The 20,245-nt window shown below is 47.4% G+C and overlaps 10 protein-coding genes and 1 non-coding gene across 11 annotated transcripts; 5 read left to right on the top strand and 6 right to left on the bottom strand.

The window, feature by feature from the left end:
• Positions 1–166: 166 nt before the first annotated feature.
• Positions 167–1,806, top strand: B0J16DRAFT_371654 (uncharacterized protein; the record flags this gene model as incomplete). The annotated part of the gene is made up of 4 exons (XM_046130420.1): positions 167–427; positions 473–641; positions 735–1,126; positions 1,174–1,806. 4 exons carry the CDS (start codon positions 167–169, stop codon positions 1,804–1,806), a joined length of 1,455 nt encoding a protein of 484 aa, XP_045982370.1.
• A 332-nt stretch (positions 1,807–2,138) lies between these two features.
• B0J16DRAFT_398206 (uncharacterized protein) lies at positions 2,139–4,565 on the top strand (the record flags this gene model as incomplete). Its single annotated transcript, XM_046132374.1, has 5 exons — positions 2,139–2,200; positions 2,245–2,632; positions 2,678–4,181; positions 4,229–4,323; positions 4,377–4,565. 5 exons carry the CDS (start codon positions 2,139–2,141, stop codon positions 4,449–4,451), a joined length of 2,124 nt encoding a protein of 707 aa, XP_045982369.1. The 3' UTR covers positions 4,452–4,565.
• A 348-nt stretch (positions 4,566–4,913) lies between these two features.
• B0J16DRAFT_267048 (uncharacterized protein) lies at positions 4,914–5,787 on the top strand (the record flags this gene model as incomplete). The annotated part of the gene is made up of 5 exons (XM_046123436.1): positions 4,914–5,158; positions 5,204–5,319; positions 5,371–5,448; positions 5,481–5,576; positions 5,621–5,787. 5 exons carry the CDS (start codon positions 4,914–4,916, stop codon positions 5,785–5,787), a joined length of 702 nt encoding a protein of 233 aa, XP_045982368.1.
• A 16-nt stretch (positions 5,788–5,803) lies between these two features.
• On the bottom strand, positions 5,804–7,214 carry B0J16DRAFT_286170 (Alpha/Beta hydrolase protein). Its single transcript, XM_046124082.1, has 2 exons — positions 6,881–7,214; positions 5,804–6,834 (listed from the first exon to the last, which is right to left on the bottom strand). The coding sequence occupies exons 1-2, from the start codon at positions 7,096–7,098 to the stop codon at positions 5,904–5,906; spliced, it is 1,149 nt and encodes a 382-aa protein (XP_045982367.1). The 5' UTR covers positions 7,099–7,214; the 3' UTR covers positions 5,804–5,903.
• Positions 7,215–7,514: 300 nt separating this feature from the next.
• Positions 7,515–9,704, top strand: B0J16DRAFT_286167 (uncharacterized protein; the record flags this gene model as incomplete). The annotated part of the gene is made up of 3 exons (XM_046124081.1): positions 7,515–7,813; positions 7,869–7,896; positions 7,945–9,704. 3 exons carry the CDS (start codon positions 7,518–7,520, stop codon positions 9,460–9,462), a joined length of 1,842 nt encoding a protein of 613 aa, XP_045982366.1. The 3' UTR covers positions 9,463–9,704.
• Positions 9,705–10,017: 313 nt separating this feature from the next.
• B0J16DRAFT_362441 (S-adenosyl-L-methionine-dependent methyltransferase) lies at positions 10,018–11,368 on the top strand (the record flags this gene model as incomplete). Its single annotated transcript, XM_046129809.1, has 8 exons — positions 10,018–10,043; positions 10,091–10,137; positions 10,184–10,279; positions 10,325–10,366; positions 10,415–10,481; positions 10,528–10,568; positions 10,613–10,912; positions 10,954–11,368. The coding sequence occupies exons 1-8, from the start codon at positions 10,023–10,025 to the stop codon at positions 11,366–11,368; spliced, it is 1,029 nt and encodes a 342-aa protein (XP_045982365.1). The 5' UTR covers positions 10,018–10,022.
• Positions 11,369–11,442: 74 nt separating this feature from the next.
• Positions 11,443–12,513, bottom strand: B0J16DRAFT_286162 (concanavalin A-like lectin/glucanase domain-containing protein). Its single transcript, XM_046124080.1, has 2 exons — positions 11,978–12,513; positions 11,443–11,929 (listed from the first exon to the last, which is right to left on the bottom strand). The coding sequence occupies exons 1-2, from the start codon at positions 12,372–12,374 to the stop codon at positions 11,538–11,540; spliced, it is 789 nt and encodes a 262-aa protein (XP_045982364.1). The 5' UTR covers positions 12,375–12,513; the 3' UTR covers positions 11,443–11,537.
• A 1,081-nt stretch (positions 12,514–13,594) lies between these two features.
• Positions 13,595–14,897, bottom strand: B0J16DRAFT_398199 (uncharacterized protein; the record flags this gene model as incomplete). Its single annotated transcript, XM_046132373.1, has 1 exon — positions 13,595–14,897. One exon carries the CDS (start codon positions 14,895–14,897, stop codon positions 13,740–13,742), a length of 1,158 nt encoding a protein of 385 aa, XP_045982363.1. The 3' UTR covers positions 13,595–13,739.
• A 603-nt stretch (positions 14,898–15,500) lies between these two features.
• Positions 15,501–16,584, bottom strand: B0J16DRAFT_383785 (uncharacterized protein; the record flags this gene model as incomplete). The annotated part of the gene is made up of 2 exons (XM_046131362.1): positions 15,501–15,552; positions 15,632–16,584. The coding sequence occupies 2 exons, from the start codon at positions 16,582–16,584 to the stop codon at positions 15,501–15,503; spliced, it is 1,005 nt and encodes a 334-aa protein (XP_045982362.1).
• Positions 16,585–18,403: 1,819 nt separating this feature from the next.
• Positions 18,404–19,287, bottom strand: B0J16DRAFT_383784 (uncharacterized protein; the record flags this gene model as incomplete). The annotated part of the gene is made up of 2 exons (XM_046131361.1): positions 18,404–19,007; positions 19,085–19,287. The coding sequence occupies 2 exons, from the start codon at positions 19,285–19,287 to the stop codon at positions 18,404–18,406; spliced, it is 807 nt and encodes a 268-aa protein (XP_045982361.1).
• A 735-nt stretch (positions 19,288–20,022) lies between these two features.
• On the bottom strand, positions 20,023–20,114 carry B0J16DRAFT_t128. The gene has a single exon. It is a non-coding gene; the product is annotated as a tRNA-Phe (tRNA).
• Positions 20,115–20,245: the final 131 nt, after the last annotated feature.

The raw sequence follows: 20,245 nt of genomic DNA, 5'->3' as shown, positions 1-20,245 counted from the left end.
TTTCGGACAAAATCTATGTTCATTGGTGCTCGTAGTTTCGAATCTCACATCAGCAGCGCATCCGGATTCATCGGAACGGGCTTAACTTTCGGTCTTTTAACCTCATAGAAAGACGTATAAAGACACCGTCTCTAATAACTCTCATATTGCTTGGACAAAACTTACCATGGAGGTCATCGCAGCAGGCGTTTCTTGGGTGCTGAACAAAGCACCGTCTCCTCAGAAGATGCTCGGTAACTTCGGCCTCGCATCTCTTGTCGCACAAAGCACCTGGTCGGACCTATCATCCAAGCTGTCGCCCAATGCATCGATAGTACTACGCAAGAATGATGAGTTCGGAGGTCTTATCAGTCGATGGCGAGACTGGCATGCGCCTCAGGTTGGAGCGGTTGTGGCGGCGTTTACAGAAGCTGATGTGCAGGAGACTGTAAGTGGTCAAGTAAGTCGTGTGATTTCTTCCTGACTTTGATAGATCCGTTATGCGAATGAGCATGGAATTCCATTCCTTGCGCGATCGGGAGGCCATGGAGCAACTGAGGCACTGCAGTTTGCCAAAGATGTCATTATCGTTGATATTCGCGGCATGAATGATATCAAGCTTGCTGAAGATGGAAAGTCTGCGACTATTAGTGGAGGAGCCAGTGTCAAGAAGGTCGTTGATACTCTTTGGGCAGCAAACAAGCAAACGGGCAAGTTCTTCTCTTAGTCTCAGTGGCGAAGCTAACAGGAATAAGTGACCGGTATTTGCGAATGCGTCGGCATCTCAGCACCCATTCTCGGCGGAGGCCACGGATGGCTGCAGGGCCAGTATGGAGTCGCTTCAGATCAAGTCATATCCGCCCGCGTAGTCCTTCCTAATGGTGAAGCCGTGACAGCTTCTGAAGACTCCAATCCCGATCTCTTCTGGGGTCTACGTGGAGCAGGACACAACTTCGGTATCGTCACAGAATGGCAATACCGCATCTACGACGTTAAAAACCCAAAATGGTCGTACGAGATATTTATCTTTTTAGGTGATAAGCTTGAAGAGATTCTTGAGTTGACGAACAAGATGAAGAAGACTCAACCACCGCATATGACCCATTGGATTTATATTGTCAACATCCCAGAGATTGACCCAGACAAGGTAAGAAAGTTGTTGGTAGAAGAGGGATCTGGGCTAATTCTTTACAGCCCATTATCTGGTACGCAATCATCTCAGATGGCACCGTCGAGGAAGCACGCGAATACGCCAAACCGCTTCACGACATAGGTCCTCTAAACGTCAACGCAGACGCCGTCCCAATGCCCGAACTCGCTCACGTTACCATCATGGGCGAAGACACAGTCGCCTGCGCAAAAGGTTCCACAAGTCTTCGCTACCCCGTCGGTCTCAAAGACTACAATCCACCCGCCGTCCGTAAAGTCTATGACTCCATCGCCGAAATATCCCATCACGTTCCCGAACTTGCCGGCTCATTCTTTCTCCTGGAGGGTTACTCTACCCACGGCGTTAAAGCAGTCGATGCAGCCAAGTCAGCATTTCCTCACCGTGATGACGAGATTCTCATCACGTCGGTTATCCTGTATAAGCCGAATGCTACGCTGGATGCATTGGCGCAGGAGCATGGGCGGAAATTGAGGGGTCTTTTACTAGAGGCTAGCGATGATCCGGAGCATTTACGTGCGTATGTTAATTATGCGCATGGTGATGAATCGCTGGAGGATATGTATGGTCATGAGTCTTGGCGCATCGAAAAGCTCAAGGGATTGAAGAAGAAGTGGGATCCTGAAAACAGGATGAGATTTTACGCGCCAATTGTTTGAGGCCAGCGTGGTCAGGCAGACTGAACTCAGCCCTAGCAGTCAGCCCTACGCCTAACTGAGACCCCTGCAGTGTCGCTTACTCCGATGAACCAACCGGAACCACAGGGCAATCTAACAAGACTATCCATTATATCACCTGCCAAGCTTGTAACATAACCCGGAGACAAATGAGAGGCGTATAATCGGTTCAAAAGAGTAGCCAGATCGTCATAGTTTACACGTGACGTAAGCTTGAGCATCAACGGGAGATAAGCTTAAAATATCCCGATGCTGCACTAATGAGCTTCTAATTTCTCACTCAATTATCCGTGCTTTTCTTACCAATATTCAATATGCAGCAGCAGCAGCAACCTGTACGAGCGACTCTGTCGTGTAGTTCCTGTCGTCAACGAAAGTATGTGCTTACTTTCATATGTGGAGACAAAGCTAATTGGCAAGGTTGAAATGTGATCGCGATGAACCTTGCAGCAATTGTGTCGCTAGAAATGTTTCCTGCCAATACGCCCCGTGGCCACGAGGACGCGCGGCTGCGCAGCAGAGGAGGGATAATCGACAGACTGATCTGAATGATCGTGTTCGTCATCTTGAACAGCTTTTGGGATCTATTGTCAATCAGTTGCCTGCTCAGCAGCAGGCTCCTTCTTCTGATTCGCCCAGTATTAAGAGTCCTGCTAGCACCTATATCCCGCATGGTTCGTTGCAGGATTCGCTGCCGTCTTCTAGTGGCAGTAGAGACAGCACCGAGGTTAAACCTGGACGATTGATGGCGAATCCGAATGAGACGATTTATGTTTCTAGTAGTCATTGGTCTGCTATCTGCAATGAGGTAAGAAATTCATTATTAGGAAAGAACAGGATTAACGTGCTGTAGGTCGATTCTATTCGTGAACATCTTGACGAGACGAATGAGTCTACAGATCTGGGTATCACAGATCAGGCTCAAAGCCAAGTCCCCATGCTTCTGGGCTCAGGAAGAGTACAACCTAGTCTCGACGAGATTCTGGCAGATATGCCTCCCAAGCACATCACTGATAGACTCGTATCGCGATACTTTACCGCGACTGAACCATCTATTATGATCACCCACACCGGAGAGTTTGAGATTGAGTACAAGCGCTTCTGGAACGACCCTCATTCCGTCTCAGTCCAATGGATCGGCATGCTCTTCGGCGTTCTCGCAACAGGAACATTCCTCTACATCCGCTCCCAAGATGAACTGCCCGAAGGTCTAGGCGCACCTATGGAAGTAGCAGAAGGATTCCACCGCCGCTGCACAGACTGTCTGTTCTTGTCCAAGTACTCCACTGCGCCGGGTAAGTATACTCTTGAAACGGTTCTGTTTAACATCCACGGTGAATTCGTCCGTCGACGCGACGCTCACCTTGGAGTTTGGATCTTGACCGGTATTGTCGTCCGCCTGGCGATGAGAATGGGGTACCACCGCGATCCGGATAATTATCCTCGCATTTCTCCGTTCCATGGCGAAATGCGTCGGAGGGTCTGGGGTGTTATCCAACAGCTTGACATTCTGACTTCTTGCCAACTTGGTCTTCCTTCTCTTATCCAAGAGTCGCAGTGTGATACGAGACTGCCAAGAAATATCACGGATGATGATTTCGGACCTGATTCTACTCGACTTCCACCACCGAGACCCGATACGGTCATGACTCCTGTTTTGTACACCAGAGTTAAAGTCAGGATGATGACTATCTACCGAACCATCTTTAACCAAGTTTCTCTTGGTAAGACGGAGAATTATGAGGAGATCATGGCTCTTGATCACAAACTTCATCAGATGCATCAGTCTATGCCACCTTGCTTCCAGATCGCCAAGCTAGAAGATTGCATCATGGTTGCGCCGTACATCCTCATCCGACGATATAACCTGGAGTTACTCTTCCAAAAGGCGAGGTGTACATTGCATCGCCATCACATGACGAAAGCGTACCAGGACCCCAAGTACAATTACTCCCGAACAGCCTGCGTCGACTCAGCCATGACTGTTCTCGGACACCAAGCAAGCATTCTCAAGGAAGTCCAAGTCGGAGGTCTTTTGTACAAGGATCGCTGGTTCCTCACATCTCTCGAACGCCATGACTTTTCGCTCGCTTCCATGGTTGTTTGTCTTGAACTTAGCAAGCCACCTGAGCAGCAAAATCCTGAACTCGTGGGTTATTCGCGTGCGGACATGATCCAGGCTCTCAAGACTTCACAAGTATTCTGGGCAGCGCTCAAGGCTGTGTCTGCCGAAGCAAAACAGGCTTATGATATGCTTACAGTAATGCTGAACGCTGTGTCAGTCAACGACAAGGCATCGGCAGCTTCGTTGGAGAAGATGATCAGTAATGAGAAGGCAGCTACTCAGAATGGACATGGTAAGTTGCTCAATCTTGTTGGGAAGGGTATAAGTTAATGCGGCTAGTGAATGTGAACATGCCTCCGCCGAGTGAGACGCCGTTCTCGAGTGAATTTCAGGGTCTTGAAGCTATGCTTAACAACTCGGAACCTGTGGATTGGGTAAGATTGAATTGTATGAGATTGGTATACTTCCTGACTTACGTGTTCTCTAGGATATGTGGGAGTCGCTGGTTCATATGCCGGACGATTTCTCGAACTACGAAATGTCGGAAGAGCCTCAGACTTAACAACGTCTGGGAACGATCCGGGAATATGCTCATACATGGATTTGTTTATCGCTCGCTATATCAAGTGTCGGCTATCGTCCAATCCAAATAAACCAAGATACAAGCATGATTATGTCCGCAAACTGATCGGTGTAATTGTTCCCTTTGATAGATACTTGCGTATTAATTCCCGGCCTCTTTTCTCAAAGTGGCATGTCAATGAAGCACGATGTTACAGTAACAACGGTCATCGGTAAGCCGGAATCTTCACCAAGCAAGGAAGGTCCACAACGAAATGAAACATTCATGCATGCTCACTTCTCTAATAGGTGGAACAAAAACCCAATCCTCCGAGATAAGAAACATCGTAGTAATAAGATAGAAATATAAACATAAAAACGGATAATAATCCACATGCACTAGAAACTTTCACTTGCTACCACCCTTTCTTCCGCCTCTTACAGTACTCGAGCCACAGCCAAGATGCAGCTCTCCATAGCTCTAAGTGTCCTCTCCCTCCTCTCTACGACAGCCGCCCAAACAAACGTGCACTTCGGTCCCTTCTTCTCCCTCGGTCCAACAAAGTCATGGATCCGCGAAGCTACAACTACCCTTGTTCTTCCGCGGGTTCCGGGTCAGAAAGATAGATTGGCCCTATGGCCTGGTATGGGCACGAGTGCTGGCTCGTTGATCCAGGCTTTGGCAGTTTCTTTTGCGGATCCTAGACGGTAAGTAGACTTGATCTGTCATGGGAACCTGGCTAATCAAGGTAGTGAATGCGGTGGACAGCCTGGACAGTGGTGTACTTTTGCTTCGACTTTGCAAGGCACGCAGTTAGGCGGTGAGAGGAAGATTCCTGCTAGTCCTGGTGCTAGAATGACGATCCATTGTAGGAATATTCCTGCTTGAACTTTGAAAAGCTGTATTGACTCGAGTATAGACGTCTACAACGATGCGACGAAGAAATACGACCAGAGCGTTGCCCTCGATGGAAGGGTCGTCTCAACCCTCTCCACTAGTAAGCATCCTTAGCCCAAGCACTCATGACAGTAAAACTAACAAGAACAGCTTCTGGTCATGCCGAAGGTTGGGGAACTGCGGTTGAATGTCAAGATGCCGCTTGTGTCGGTACCATGGCTGCTCATGGTAAGTCTGCATCTCATGGTATGGTGGGGTTGATCTAACATGAGTAGATTATCTCGATACGACTATCATTTTGGACCGGGCCGATCCCACGTTTGGAAGAACCCTTGGTCTTAACCAGGCTACGTCTTCTGGATTGAGTTCGCCTGATGGTGGAAAGACTTGGGTTGTTAAAAAGATTAGCCACAAGGCTTTTACTTTTAACTTTCCTTAATCCAAGTGGGATAGTTCTGTAAGAACACAAGGTTATAGTCTATAACAATAGTTCTTGTTACAAATTTAACTATACATACTGTCAAGTTCTCCCGTAGATCATTGCCCAGAACATATCTATGCAAACGGCCCCTCAAACAGCCACGTTCCAATCTCCCTCTGAGCCTCCTTGGTCTTCAACTCCGCATCTTTAGACAGCTCCTTATCCCCGTGTAACAACTCCAACGAATCATAATGATCATACCCATGAATCTGATCAGGGACCAATAGCCATCTATAATTCCCACCATCCTTCTTCACCTCGAACGAGAACCTCTCATCATCAAGCACAAGCTTTCCATGAGGATGAACATGATTTCGACCAACAGTCTGATCTCCAACCTCCCGGCCTGATAGACCGCAGATCATTCTCCAGCCTTCATTAGCCAGCATGTCTAGCTCAATACCGAGCATGAAGATGTTGGGTGGCAGTTGCTCTTTTGAAGCGTAGATTGGGCTGAGAATAGGATCTTGTAGGTCTTGGCCTTGTAGGGTATACGCCCCATCGAAAACCGGCGAAAGTCTCAACAGATAGTCCACAGGATTCGCACGGAAACCACCAAGAGAAGGCTTATACTGTCTGTGCTGTATCTTGAAATCCCGAGTCACAGACACGTCCACAACAGGATATAACGGAATAACCGTCTTGATTCTCCTCACACCATCGCCAGTACCGTTCATACTAGGCAGAATCGACACAGAAAGGGCTAAATTGCCGCCAGCTGATGCTCCCATGAGCGCAACACGGTCGTGATCGATGGGCAGAGATGAATCGGACAAAACCGCTAGGACGAGCTGTTCTAGGTCATAGGTGGGTGCTGGGAAGCGTGCGCGGGGTGCTTTGGTGTAGTTTAGGGCTATGACGATAACGGAGTGCATGTTGGCGAATGTGTAGTTGAACAGGTCATCGTCGCGAGGGTTGCCCACTACGAAGCCGCCACCATGGATGTTGAGAATGGTCGGGAGTTTCTTCCCATCCTTTGCGTCAAAGTTCTTTGGGTAAAAGATTCTACATCAGTTAGCAATATGCATCAAATTCGATATAAGAGACTTACCTGAGAGGAAGCTTTGATCGACAGGGATATCTCTTGATAAAAGTAGGTCCGTTCTTCGGCTTTATGAACCGTTCCTTGATCGCAAGAACATTGTTTGCGATCACAATAAAGTAGTGCAGCGCATTATAAACAACGGCATATCCGACACCTGCAAACCAAGAAATTGGCTCTTTATACCGCCGAGTAGCAGCCTCGAGCGAAATATTCTGTTCAGCCATGGTAAAAGAGTTTGCAGAGAAATGAACAACGGGCAGAACCGAGATGATAAGTACATTTATGAAGCCCCGCAAATAGTCGCCGTCAACATTCCATGCCTCGGCTCGGAGTAATTTTTAGTTCATGGCATCGTACGATAACCAATCTTTTCGTATCATTGAATTAAGTTCATCCAGGTTTCTGGAAAATTGTCTAAAAGTTAATTATGATGAATAATCCTTGCCTCTCCATCGTTACATCGATTCTTGAACCCTCAGTGTTTGATCATCAGCTATTCCAATTACGTAGTGGACTTGGTCCCCACAACTCATTGGCTCGGTACGATCCCTTCCGAGACTAAACCTCTTTCAACCCCGAGACATCCGAATATCCCTCTTATTACCAACTCTCCTTTACCATACTCCTATTTGTTCACCTAACAATGTCCGAAATACGAAAACACGCCTGCACAATCTGTGCACGACGAAAAGTCAAATGCGATAAAACAGATCCTTGTTCAAATTGTCAAAAAGCAGGGACGCAATGCTCATACGAAGCTCCTGCGCCGCCTAAGCCAAGGAAAAGAGCTGCGGATGAGGATTTGTTGGCCAGGCTGGCGCTGTATGAGGAGTTGATGAAGAAAAATGGCGTTGATTTTACGCAGCATGTTGATGTTTGGAGATCGTCGGGTTTGGAAGCTAAGGTTGAGATTGATGATGAATCTGCTCCGACGGAATTGTAAGTAAAGGGCTTGTGGCGGCCGATGGGATTGAAAGCTAATGAAATTTGATAGATGTCTTTGGTCAACTCTTTGTCCAGAAGTAAGTTGTTCAGATTGCATTGTATCGCTTAACTGACTGACTGTTTAGCTCAAATATCCTCCCATGATGCTTCGTCACAAAGACGACCCCTTCTTCCATCCTTCACCATCAATCAGCACTGTATTAGAAAATCCCCAAAATATTTATGAACTACACCCGGAACCAAAGCACATTTACTTCCTTTGGCAAACATTCGTCGAAACGGTCAATCCACTGATCAAAATTATTCACGTACCAACTCTACAAAAGCGCATCCTGGAAGCGACCTGGAATCTGTCCCACGTCGACAAATCACTCGCAGCACTCATGTTCTCTATATACACACTCTCTGTTACGTCGCTATCGGCAGAAGATTGCCAGTCGTCTTTAGGTCAAGACAGAGGCGTTTTAATCACGCGTTATCGAGCTGCAACGCTGCGAGCTCTGACGGAAGCGGACTTTATGACGACGAAAGAACTGGAAGTCCTCCAGGCAATGGTCCTTTTCGTCTTCTCGAATCCCGAGTCGGAAATTTCAACTACCCTCACAGCAGTCGCCATCCGAACAGGACAGATGATGGGTCTTCACAAAATCGAAGACAGCAAATTATCCTTCTTCGATAAGGAAATGCGGATTAGACTCTGGTGGCAGATAAAAGGTCTTGACTCCAGAGTTCGCGCTGTATCAACGCCTGGAATCAAGCTATCCAAAAGCGACTTTGGAGAAATCAGATTACCGTTCAACATAAACGACGCAGACTTACATCCAGATATGCTTGAACCTCCTATCCAGCATAACGGTCCCACGGAGATGATCATTGTACTGATCAAGTTTGAAGTCACCAGCTGGGTCAAATCTTCGCCGCGGGCAGCGAAAGTCTTTGAGAGTATGGCCCCTGGGTTTTGGAAGGGAAAGACGCCGACGAATCTTGGATTTGAAGCAGTTAATGAGTTGGAAGCTATTTACACGGAGAAATATCTGTCCAAGTTGGATAGATGTGTCCCATTTCATGATCTCACGTATGCTATGGCGAATCTCGCCCTTGCACGTATGCGATTTATGTTATATCATCCACGAGGCCGTGCAGTAGCCTGCGAAGAGGTTTACATGACACGTCAAGAAAGCGACCTCCTCTTCAACGCATCACTGTCATTCATCCAATACGTCGACGTCGGTTTCAAAAGCAAATTCTCATCTCAAATGTTTACACATCTTACTTCAACATATCACATCGACGCATACATATACCTCATTAGCGAACTACGCAAACGAGATTCAGGTCCAAGAATTGCTATGGCGTGGAAACTTGTGGATGGCTTATACGCTGATCATGCTGAGCTGATTGACAATTCCGAGAGTCCCTTGTTCACTGCTTTGGGGAACTTGGTCCTGGAAGCGTGGGAAACTAGACGGAAGGTTTTGACGGAGGCGGATGCTATACCTTCTTGTATAGAGTTGCTTTGGGCGAAGAGACGGGTTGCTAATGCGGGTGCTGAAGTAGCGACTGATGCTGGTGGTCTTGAGGGATGGGAGTTAAACGTTGGGGACTTTGATTGGAATTATTGGAACAACTTCATACGGTTCTAGATGCCGAGGAAACAAAATTGGAGACCCGGGTTGAGAAGGGACAAGTAGGGCGACAACAATACGATGGGGTTGCTAATACGACCCCAACATTATGATCTTAAGCCAATGGTGAGAGATACAAAAGTCGTAAATCCTGTCTTGACGTTGCAGAACATGGATTCTTCTGCCGTCCTCGCATTAGCGCAGTTCTCCCCGCGAAAAGCTACCGAGACAAGACGAAACGAAGCTTTATAAAATTCTTATTCATTACTCAGACACCATGCCACGATTGAGAAAATACCGCGTAAACCCTGCAGATAAATATACGAAGCTGTACTCTCAATCAATCTTGCAGAAGGCAATCAGTATCGTTACCAACAAACATCTCGTACCAAGCCCCTGTCAACTCAAATCTGCATTCCGGAGCGCCCCGCCAGCTGTCAGTGGTCAAGCTATCCCCAGTTCGTGGAACTGATGCGCCACAAAACACATGAGAACAAAGAAACAGCCAACATACATAAGATGACCAACAACCCCGCATTGCCCAGAACCTACATGTTTCTCTGATTGTTTGCGTTACAATGACTGTTCAGATTGAAGCTGTATGTTTGTTCTATACCAAGACGGAAGTGTGCTGATCGGTGTCTAGGATCCCACGTTGGATGTTGGGCATGAGTCTGATATCAGTGCCGAGAGGTACGTATTTCGATGCATGTGGGAATGTGTGTGCTGATTTAGGTAGTGATACTGAGTCTACTGCTTCTATCACGTCAAGTATCTTCGAGAACCATTATTTTCAAGGGAGATCCTATGCGAATCCCAAGTATGGGAAGCATTGGTAAGATTGGTTACTGGATGACTCAGGCTTTTGCTGATGAGATAGGGCACCAAATGATGAAGAGCAACTTGAAGCTCTGGACCTCATGTATGTTGCCCTTTATTATGCTAGCGAAGACAGTTACTGACTTTCCAGTCATCATTGGTTAACCTTGATGCTGGATGATAAACTCTTCCTTCCACCTATCGGCGATAACCCTCAGGTACCAACCTCAACCTAATTCCATCAACCATACTTACAAATGATAGAAAGTCCTAGACATTGGAACCGGATCAGGAATATGGGCCATGTAAGTCAAACCACCCGATTCAAAGCCACTACTAACGTTCCAAGCAACATGGCCGATGAGTTCCCCTCTGCCCAAGTGATAGCCACAGACATCACCCCAAGTCAACCCAACTTCGTCCCTCCAAATGTTGAATTCCAAATCGATGATGCAACAATGGACTGGACGTTCGAGCCTGAATCCTTTGACTTTATCCACATTCGTTATTTACAGGGTACTATTGATGATTGGGATAAGTTCTATGGTCAAGTATACAAATTTCTTAAGCCGGGTGGTTGGTTCCAGCACATAGAGCCGGATCTACAGATGTACTCCCAGAACTCCGACGTAAAAGTCGACGACGAGCAGTACGCCTCTCCTACCCTTCCCCAAACTTATCCATTGACAGATCTAGCATCTACACCCGCTGGGCAAAGATCTTTGAATCCGTCGGCGAAAAGATAAACCGGACCTTCAACTTCTCCAACGGCAAACTCCAAGCCCTCGCCGAGAATGCAAACTTTAGCAACATAACCTTCCAAACGCACAAGGTCCCTGTCGGTCGCTGGCCCAAGGACAAGAGACAAAAGGAGATTGGTACTTTTGTTGGCTTGTCGTTTAGTCAGGCGTTGGATGGATTTATCAAGTTGCCGCTTTGTGAGATTTTGAAGTGGAGTCCTGAGGAGATGCAACTTTTTGCGGCGGAGATGAGGAGGGAGATTATGAATCTTAAGACGCAGACTGTGGGACATGTGTTTAGTGTTTATGGGCAGAAGCCTGAGGGTCCAAAGGAGGGACAAGGGCGTGAGAGTCCGGTTGAGTAGGAACTTTACTAGGATGACGATAACGATGATGATGTCAGCACGAACAATTTCTCAGTTTGTCGAGTTTGGCAATGATACGACAAAATATTTGAACTTATATTATACTTCTGAAAGCTATACAGACTCCACACCAACCCAAAGTCAAGAATGCAACCCCAACAACCACCCTCTAAGCAGTGTTGTAGTACATCTCAATCTTCTTAATCTTGAAAGAAGCATTCTGCTTAGGAGGTCCAGCACTCCAACCCTTATCACCGTTGGACCAGTTGTTCCAGATCCAAGGACCAGGCACGTTGGGAACATCCTTCTTGGTAGACCACATCTTAACACCATCAACATAAAACTGAACAAGACCCTTGGTCCAGTCAATTCGGTACTCGTGCTCGGTGGTGGTAGGGTTGGAGGGAGGGAGGACGGCCTTGTGGCTGGGCTGTCCGTCGCCGTCGTTGTCTTGGTTGGTGAACCACAAGTGACGAACGCCGTTTTCGTTGGATTGGGACTTGGGGTCGGAGAGCCACTCGATGTCGGTCTCTTGGCTGTCGGACTCGTAAAAGAACATTCCTAAAACCATCAGCATTCTGTAAGATTAATTAATGTCGTGGAACGTACCGTTGCAAACACCTGCAGGTTCACTAAGAATAGCCGTCGTTCTAACAGAAGCATACATAATATTCTCAATCTCAGTCGCAACCTCAGCGGACTTATAAGGCTTAGCCTTCTGTCCACCGGGCACATTGAGCTCTAGGTATCCATTGCGAAGCTTGACACCAGTGGGAGTGAAAACATGGGTCTTTCCAACAGGGTAATTGCTAGCGTAAAGACCCTCGGGGAGAGTCTTTCCGGTGAACGTCCAGACTTTTTTGTTGGCGAATTTGGTGGAGCGGTCAACGATGTAGTGACCCTTTTCGAACTTGGGAACGGGAGAGCGCTTGTCGCACTCCTTGGGCGCGGCGCTGGTAAGGCCCAGGAGGGTTACGGCGACGGAGAGGTAAGATGTCAGATGCATGATGAATGTGATGGTGGTGACAATGGCATTGTGAATTGACTTGGCGGGCGAGACTACCTATATATACAGGCTATTGTAAATTGCTTTGCTGGAAGGATCGTAGGATTTGCGGATGGATTGACGTCTAGACCGTGCTCAAGGAATGATCTTGGTCGGGTCTGGTTTAGCGGTGGGTATTTTGGGCTGAGCATTCCAGGGGTCTTTGCCGCCAAAGTTTTAGCAGCATGCCATCGTCAAGTCCAATTGTCTAGACAAGACAAGTTCATGAGACTAGATGACTTGAGCGGGCCGAACCTCTATGGCTTTGTTCTTGGCACCTTGTCTCTCTTGTGTCGTTCTTCATTGTTCTTGTCTTGTCGTGTTCAATTGTTGATGGACGCAATGTTCATCTCAACTTCGCCTCATCCCCCATAAGCACTAGAACCAGGTTGAAACGGCGCGATAGCGGGTCTTTAATTTCCTGCTAGACAGCATGTCATTGGTGTTTCTGCGAGCATGAGCTGCGGTCACAAAGTGGAATCCGAGATGGCGAATTGGAAGGAATGAGACCGTAACCAGACTTGGTGAGAAATATTCCCAGATTGTACTCAGCCTTAAGGAAGCTTGGCAGACGATTGAAGCTGAATTTCATCCGCATTATCCTGTGGATGATAATATTGATCGCATTGGGCAAAGTTGAGGAACTTCTGTGCTTACTCTCATCTTATTATCCTTGTTTCATTCGATCTTCAATATTGAGTTTCGGCCCCTGCATTCTTGAACGGTAAGAGTGGACCATTCCAGACTCTCCCCGTAAGTTAGGGAGTAGCAAAAGAACTTCAGTTAATAATTAATTGTCTGGTTCAGAACTAGCTACATACGGACAACATCTTCGCGACAACTTAGAGAATTTGTCCGACGCATGGTCTTGGATCCTTTATTACCGGCGCTCTGAGTTCCGCCTACCACTACAGCTCCTGCTGTAGCACTAAGAAAAGCTTTGCCCAGCGCTAAACATGGTGTAACCAAGACAGTCCATGATACTCAGCCTCATCCCACGAATCCTTCGATCATACTCACTCTACGTCATGTTTCTTCTGATCATCGTACTTCACATCCAAGTCAGGTCATAGTTTGGCGCAAGTTGATTGCATTTCTATCTATCTATCTATAACAAGTAACGTTGAGTTTCCAGTCTCGTCTGCGCTCGTAGGTATAATGATATCGCCGTATCGGTACAAGAAAATATGTCTTTACTGCAACATAGGAAAAAAGAAAACAAAACTTATCAATAATGTCGTTACCCAACCGCCTGTCTGTTCAGTGAGCCAATCATCCCAATCCTTTCTCCGCGCAAAATTCTCTTCGCAAGTCTCTCGAGTCATTTTACTCGGTGCGGTCCTCCAGTGCTTCTTGGCTGGGACTGTCTGCACCAAGCATTTCGTAGTAACCGGTATCTTCGGGCCAACACTTCCGACATCTCGCCTGGCGCAACAGTCTATGCCCCAGGTGTATAGACCAGTTATCAAACCACTCTGTCGTACCGCCGCCGGTCGTTTGTACCGACCAAGCAAGCTTTTCGACCTTCATCTCCGAGCGCCAGCCCACGTCCGCCCGGTACTCTATTTCGTCAGCCGATTCGGTAGCGACGATGACGGGCTTGAGTTCCGGGGTGATCAAGTTGTTGTTGGAGGATATACACTCCTCCCACACCTGACGCATCTGCTTGGGGGTTCTGTTGTCGGCCCAGAATTCCTGGATGGAAGTGATGTAACAGTCCTTCGTGTGGTGGAAGCGGCGTGGGGCATTACAGGTATCAAGGAAGTCGGGGAGGCTTGGATCGTCAATACCGAAGATACGGAACTTCGATGCACCCAGTTGATCGTTCGCAATAGGACTAACCTTTGCCTCACAGACGACCGCCGAGATGCCGATGTAAACGGTCTCGACGGGTTTGTATCCCCATTCATGTCGACGAAGTAGGGTATTGAACAATTGCTTGAGCTTGAATGTCTTGGGCAAGAGGGTAACAATGGAGTCAACATCGAATCGTAAATCCTTTAGGCTGTCAAGTGCTCCATCGTAAAGCGACATGTATAGTTTGCCGACGCTCGCGTTGGCCCACGCGTCGAATGCTGCTCGGCAAACCAGTGTCGCGACTCGGATGTCTGGATTGCACAAGATACTCGAAAATGCACCGTGGTCAATGGTGTCGCCATCCGAAATACGGTATGGTCCCATCACCGCATCATGGCCTGAAGGGAAAACGGCTTTCCAGATTGCTGCACGCATCTCTGGAGGGAGGCTGGAGAAAGTTTTGGTTATGTCCATAACGGGATACGGAATGGTCGGACTTTCGCGGTCGGCCTTGTCCAAGAGATCAGGAAACTCAAAAGGATCGAGGACATCCGGGGTGTCGGGGCGGTTGCTAGGATGATCGATGAGTGTGATCGTAGTAGGGTGGTCGGGGGTAGGCGTGTCGCTGGTAGAGGTGTCGGTGATAGGAGTGTCGATGATAAACGTATCGGGAATTTGAGTTGCCATCGTGTTAGTTACCGCAGAAGAGATGAGATGAAAAGAAATGACAAGGTGAGAATGAATGTTTGAGATGAGGTGCAAAAGTGGTGATCAATACGCTGCTGTCAAAATGCGAAAGGATGTTGATGATGAAAGTTGAGGGTGTGTGGAAAAGGAGAGTTCAAGAAAGAGAGGTGCACAGAGGAGAGAGAAGTATAAACGGTTAAGGCACTACAGTGGTTATATTTATTTAGAGTGTACTCCGGAGTGCCAAAGTCAAAAGGCCTGTCTACAAGAGTGCCAGAAAGTTTATAGTGTTCGCAGCAAATGCGGAGCCTGTTGCCTATTTCTATCTATGTATCTGTCCATCTACAACAAGTAACATCAAGTTTCCAGGCTATCTATGTCTCGTCTGCGCTCGTGGGTATTGGGGTATCAGTCTAAAAATGTCTCTCGCTCGTAGCTTAGGAAAAAGGAAATAAGACAAAACAAAACTCAATGATAATACTCTGGGTCCAGCGTTAATACATCCAGGAAACGATTCCCTCGTAACTCTTCTGTCCCGCCAAATTGGCTCAAAACGTTCTTCGCACCAGTTCCAAATAAGCCAGACTCCAATATATCATCTAATCAAATACAACGTTCGCGTGGAATCCAGTCGCTAAAAGGATCGGTCATTTGCCTAAAGCATGGGAGGCCAGCATCGGTCGCAGCGGTATTCTCGAATCATGCGGGCGCGCAAGTGAGGGGGGATAAAGAACTCTGCTTCCATAATGCAAGCAGTTTCCCGCGAGTAAAGTACGTTCGCGTGTTGCAAATGGGTGCGGAAATCGATCGCCGCTCGAAGCTCGATATGGTTCATAGAGCTGACAGCAATAACCGCAGGCTTTAACTCCGGCAGGAGTTCGCCTCTTGGGGCGTTGACGAGATCGCTCCAAGTGTCTCGCAGCTCCACGTTACGTTCATCACTCTCCCAGTAGTTCTGGAGTGTTGCGAGGAAGCATCCGTTGTGCATATGACGTTTTCGTGGCGCATTGCATTTCTCAAGAAGATCAAGAAGGGCTGGATCATCAAGTGTATATGTCTTGAACCTCATGGGGCCGAGTTCCTTATAGGCCTCCGGACTTACGACCGGATCACATACGATCGCAGTCATTCCCACGAAAAAGGTCTTCACTGGTTCGAGATGAAGACGAGCATGTCGCATTTGCAAACTCGAATACAGGCCACCAAGCATGCGGGGTTCCGGCCACAGAGATGCTATGGCATCGACATTCAAACTCAAGTGATCGAGTGCTGAGAGTGACTGGTGTCGAATGGGCATAAAAAGCGTTGCGATCTTGGCTTTGCGCCAGGTCTTTAGCGCTTCCTTGCAAGACTCCCGGCCAGCGAGAACATGAGGCTGCAGCAATGGAGAAAGGATTTTACCATGGTCAACGACACCATTGTCATCTCCGTCCGAGGTTATCCAAGCACCCATTAGAGCGTCTTGCTTAGTTGGGGCCATTGTTTCCCAGATGTCGAGGCGTAACTCCTCGGGCAAATCGGAGAAGCTTAGGGACTTGTCCCGCTTCTTGCCGCTGGGAGTGTCGACTGCGGCAACGGATGTAGTGGACATGATGGCAGATGGCATCATGATAGGAGATGGACTGCCGGTAAGGTTTGAGATGTTGGCGGACGAGTCATCGGCCGGGGTGCTAGGTGAACTAGCCATGATGAAAGATGGTGCAATGGCGAATGATGTTCGGAGGTGAGATAATGGTGAAGTAGGATCTGGTTGATTGATGGTATCAGAGGTTGAAGGTTGTGATAAATGTGATCTCTAGAGAGAAGAAGATGGTGATGATGAGGTGTAGAGAAGAAGAGTTCGAGAAGGAGAGTCCCGGGCGGAGAGGGGACTATAAACTACTCAGGCACTGCTGCGATCTTGTTTGGGGTGATCTCTGGAGTACCAAAGCTGAGGGATCAATCTGTGAGAGTGCCAGAAAGCTCAGAGTGTTCGCAGGAATAGAGGAGCCTTTTTCGCCAGGCAGCCCTTTAGCTTCAGCGAGCAGCTTGGACTTTCGCAAACAAACCCACTAAACCGGGTCACAACAACAATGCTCGCACTTGAACGTGCCAGAGGTGTTCCGAACACTTGGTTGTTCTTGGAGGGATATATGTCGTTTTGTTTGAACTTGACGCAATAGCTATGTGCCAACATCGCGAAAGGCCTCGTACGCCGGTCGGCATCCTCGAGTTAAGGTTTATCGTAACAAAGTTATACTCCCAGTACTATGACTTCAACTGGTGAACGCGAACCCCTTATGCTCTAAGCTAGTACGAAGTGTTCATTAAGTTCCTCCTATGCATCTTTTAGGAACCACCACTGTGATGATTAGGGAAGACATATATGCCACAAAGCAAGGTCTCGGGGGCTTGTTGAATACGCATCGTCTGCTGGTACACTGGGAAGCTCTACTTTGCTAGACAATCGGTTGGCAAATTAAGATGCATGCCAGGAGCACTAATGCCGAACGATTTCCTTTCTTTCGTTATGCCTCTAAGACGGGAGGCTTTAAGGTATCGACACAGACATGGGGAACAATGTCTTTGTCCTAGAACTCGCATTGTTCAAGTGTCTCTCCATAGCTAAGGGGTAAACTTGTAGTATAATATTGTTTAACCAAGCGCTCACGTTCATAGATAAAATATTTTCATACCTTGTTCGGAACATTGTGAGCGTTCTCAGAGAATCTGGCTGCAAAGGGTCCGCTTTCCTCCGGAGTCTTCAGTCAGTCCCTGAAAGGATTCCACCATGGCCTTATCAGCAACCTAGTAAGAGAAAGAAAACCTAGATCAAAGCCAAGTTCCATCGTCACAGTAGGTGAGCAACAAGAAGGTCATCTCACTGTAAATACCATGTCCTCGAAACAGCCATGCCTATATAACTACCAAGATCTACAGAACTAGACGGTTATCACCCCAGCTGAGCGAATAGATTTCCCATTTGACATAAAACGTATGACCATAAAGGTCAATGCAACTCCGGCTTGAGTCTCTGACAACATTCCCCTTCGTCAAGAGGGCGAGCCAGATATCAAGTGTAGTCTTTAGTTGAGGGTTTGGCGCAAATTAATTGCAGTTTCTATTTGTCTATTTACAATACGGTTAAATCTGTCTGCAGGAAACCCCGGGCTTTCTCTCCGCGCTCGCTGAAATTAATACTAAGAACACTTCACGCCTGCGACATAGGGACAAGGGAAAAAAGTAAAAGGAAAACGCAATTCAACGATTCTACTCCGATCTAACGACTATGTGACCAGTATTGGCCCGCGATTTGTTTCATCTGGCCAAGTAGTTTCTTCGCAAAATCTTGTTTCAGTCTAAGCACTCCTAGGTGTGGTGCGTTCTAATGTATCATCCATTCAAATATAACATTCATGTGGCATTAGGACACTAAATTGATCCTAAAGATTTCTCAAAGCCATGTTAGCCAGTCTATTCGTCCAATGTATTTTGACTTGGTATGCTACATTGAGTATTACGAAATACTACCGTCTGGTTGGCCGACATTTCGGGCATTGCCACTCACGCAGAGCCTGAGCACGCACGTAGGCCGGGCGACGCGGGTAATATCTCAATGGGGGACCGGTGCTCTCACGAGAATAAGCGAGTTTGGCCTCTTTAACATGAAAGAAGAAGTTTGGGGGAGCTTGCTCCCTGCTTAGATATGCCGACTCGTACCCGATCACCACTGGCTTCAGTTCAGGGTCAACCTTTCCATCATGGGATGCCGTGAGGCGCGCCCAGGTCTGTTGAAACTTCTGAGCCTGTTCGTGGTTGTCCCAATATTCATGGAGAGAGGCGATATAGCATGCATCAGAATGATGCTTCTTTTCTGGGGTATGGCAATTCTCTAAGAAGCTTGGGAGGAATTCGTCTTCGAGATCGAAAACACGGTACCCGCACTCGCCAAGTTGACTGTTTGCAATTCGGCTGACCGTTGGCTTACAAACCACAGTAGAGATGCCAATGTAGAGAGTCTTTACAGGCTTGCGGCCTAGCTGGTACCGATGAAGAAGAACTTTATAGAGGTCTTCAAGCGTAGAGGGATTAGGCCAGAGTGTAGCAATCGAGTCAACGCCGAAACTAAACCTAGAAAGAGTTTTAAGGGACCAATGACGGAGGGGCATGAGCAGAGTGCCAATGGTCGCCTTGCCCAGGCTGTATACGCTTCATGACAGGTTTGCCGTGCGGCTAAAACATCTGGATGGTGAAGAATGGTGAGAAACTTGGTAGGACAGTCGGTATAACGGGAAAGGCCGCAGTCGATGATTGCATCATGACCTGAGGGCGCTATAGCTTCCCATACAGCGTATCGCATCTCGATCGGGAGATGATAAAGGCTGGTGGCGGTTGGGGTTTCGTTATCCATCTTGTCTGGTGTTGGTGTGGTTGTTCTTGGGGTGGTATAAGATGTTGTTAATGTGGCTTCCTTGGAGAGGAAAATGTTAATAGTAAAAGAGAAAGTTGCGATGAGGATAGGTTCGAGAAAGAGAGTCGCGAGGAAGGGGGTTTATATAAATTTTTACGAGCAAGAACAGCGATGCTCATTCTTGAAAGTAACATGTGAAAGGTTGCTATCCTTGGTTTGTTCGGTCAAGCTTTGTCTGAACAAAGTTATATTCTTCAAGCCTCATGACTCCGATTTGTGAACAGAGAACTCTCTTTGTTCTAACCTAAGGCAATGTTCTCATCAAGCCAGCGAGCGCTTTTCTTGCTCGTTTACTCGATAGCTGCTACTCTAACGCTTTGGAAAGATACAGATGCCAAGCAAAGAGTAAAGCTCGATAGTTCGCTAAGTGCGCGTCGTTATCTACTGACTGTTCGCTCCGAAGTTCCAGTCTTTCGGCCGTCAAATCAAGATGTATACTACAAAGCATAATTAACGCACAATACATTCTTTCATTTTGTTAATAAGAAGAAAGAGCTTGAGCTTTCAGAGCATACACTCGACACAATGCCTCTATTCCAGTAATCGCACTGAATCATTCACTGAGATCAATGTTCAAAAAAATGCAAAACAGAACTTCCAAGAAAGGGAGTATCCTGCTTGATCGACTCCCAATTGATGTTGAGATCGACTTAGAAAACGCAAAAAGAAAGGTTTTGCGGTTTGTGTGGATCGAACACACGACCTTCAGATATCATATGATTGAAGTGGACTTCAGTCTGACGCTCTCCCAACTGAGCTAAACCCGCAAGGTAATTGGATGAATGTAGTGGCTCGCACAAGCCACTATGTCGAGCGCCGCTGGCGTTATCTCCGGTCGGGCATCGTAGGGTAGCCTTGACAGCGCGACGTTTGGATGAAAGGTGAACAACAGAGCGCA

This window comes from Fusarium flagelliforme (assembly GCF_020744385.1).
Source record: "Fusarium flagelliforme strain FIESC 12 MPI-CAGE-AA-0113 chromosome Unknown B0J16scaffold_4, whole genome shotgun sequence".
Classification (NCBI taxonomy): Eukaryota; Fungi; Ascomycota; class Sordariomycetes; order Hypocreales; family Nectriaceae; genus Fusarium; species Fusarium flagelliforme.
Note: the sequence above shows the minus strand (reverse complement) of the source record. Positions and strands in the feature narration are given on the sequence as shown.

Coding starts and splice junctions, on each gene's coding strand:
- B0J16DRAFT_286170 (XM_046124082.1), bottom strand. CDS start 7,098: ATGGCTGAACAGAATATTTCGCTCGAGGCTGCTACTCGGCGGTATAAA. Junction 6,835..6,880: donor CGATCAAAGCTTCCTCTCAG/GTAAGTCTCTTA, acceptor TAACTGATGTAG/AATCTTTTACCCAAAGAACT.
- B0J16DRAFT_286162 (XM_046124080.1), bottom strand. CDS start 12,374: ATGCATCTGACATCTTACCTCTCCGTCGCCGTAACCCTCCTGGGCCTT. Junction 11,930..11,977: donor ACCTGCAGGTGTTTGCAACG/GTACGTTCCACG, acceptor TGATGGTTTTAG/GAATGTTCTTTTACGAGTCC.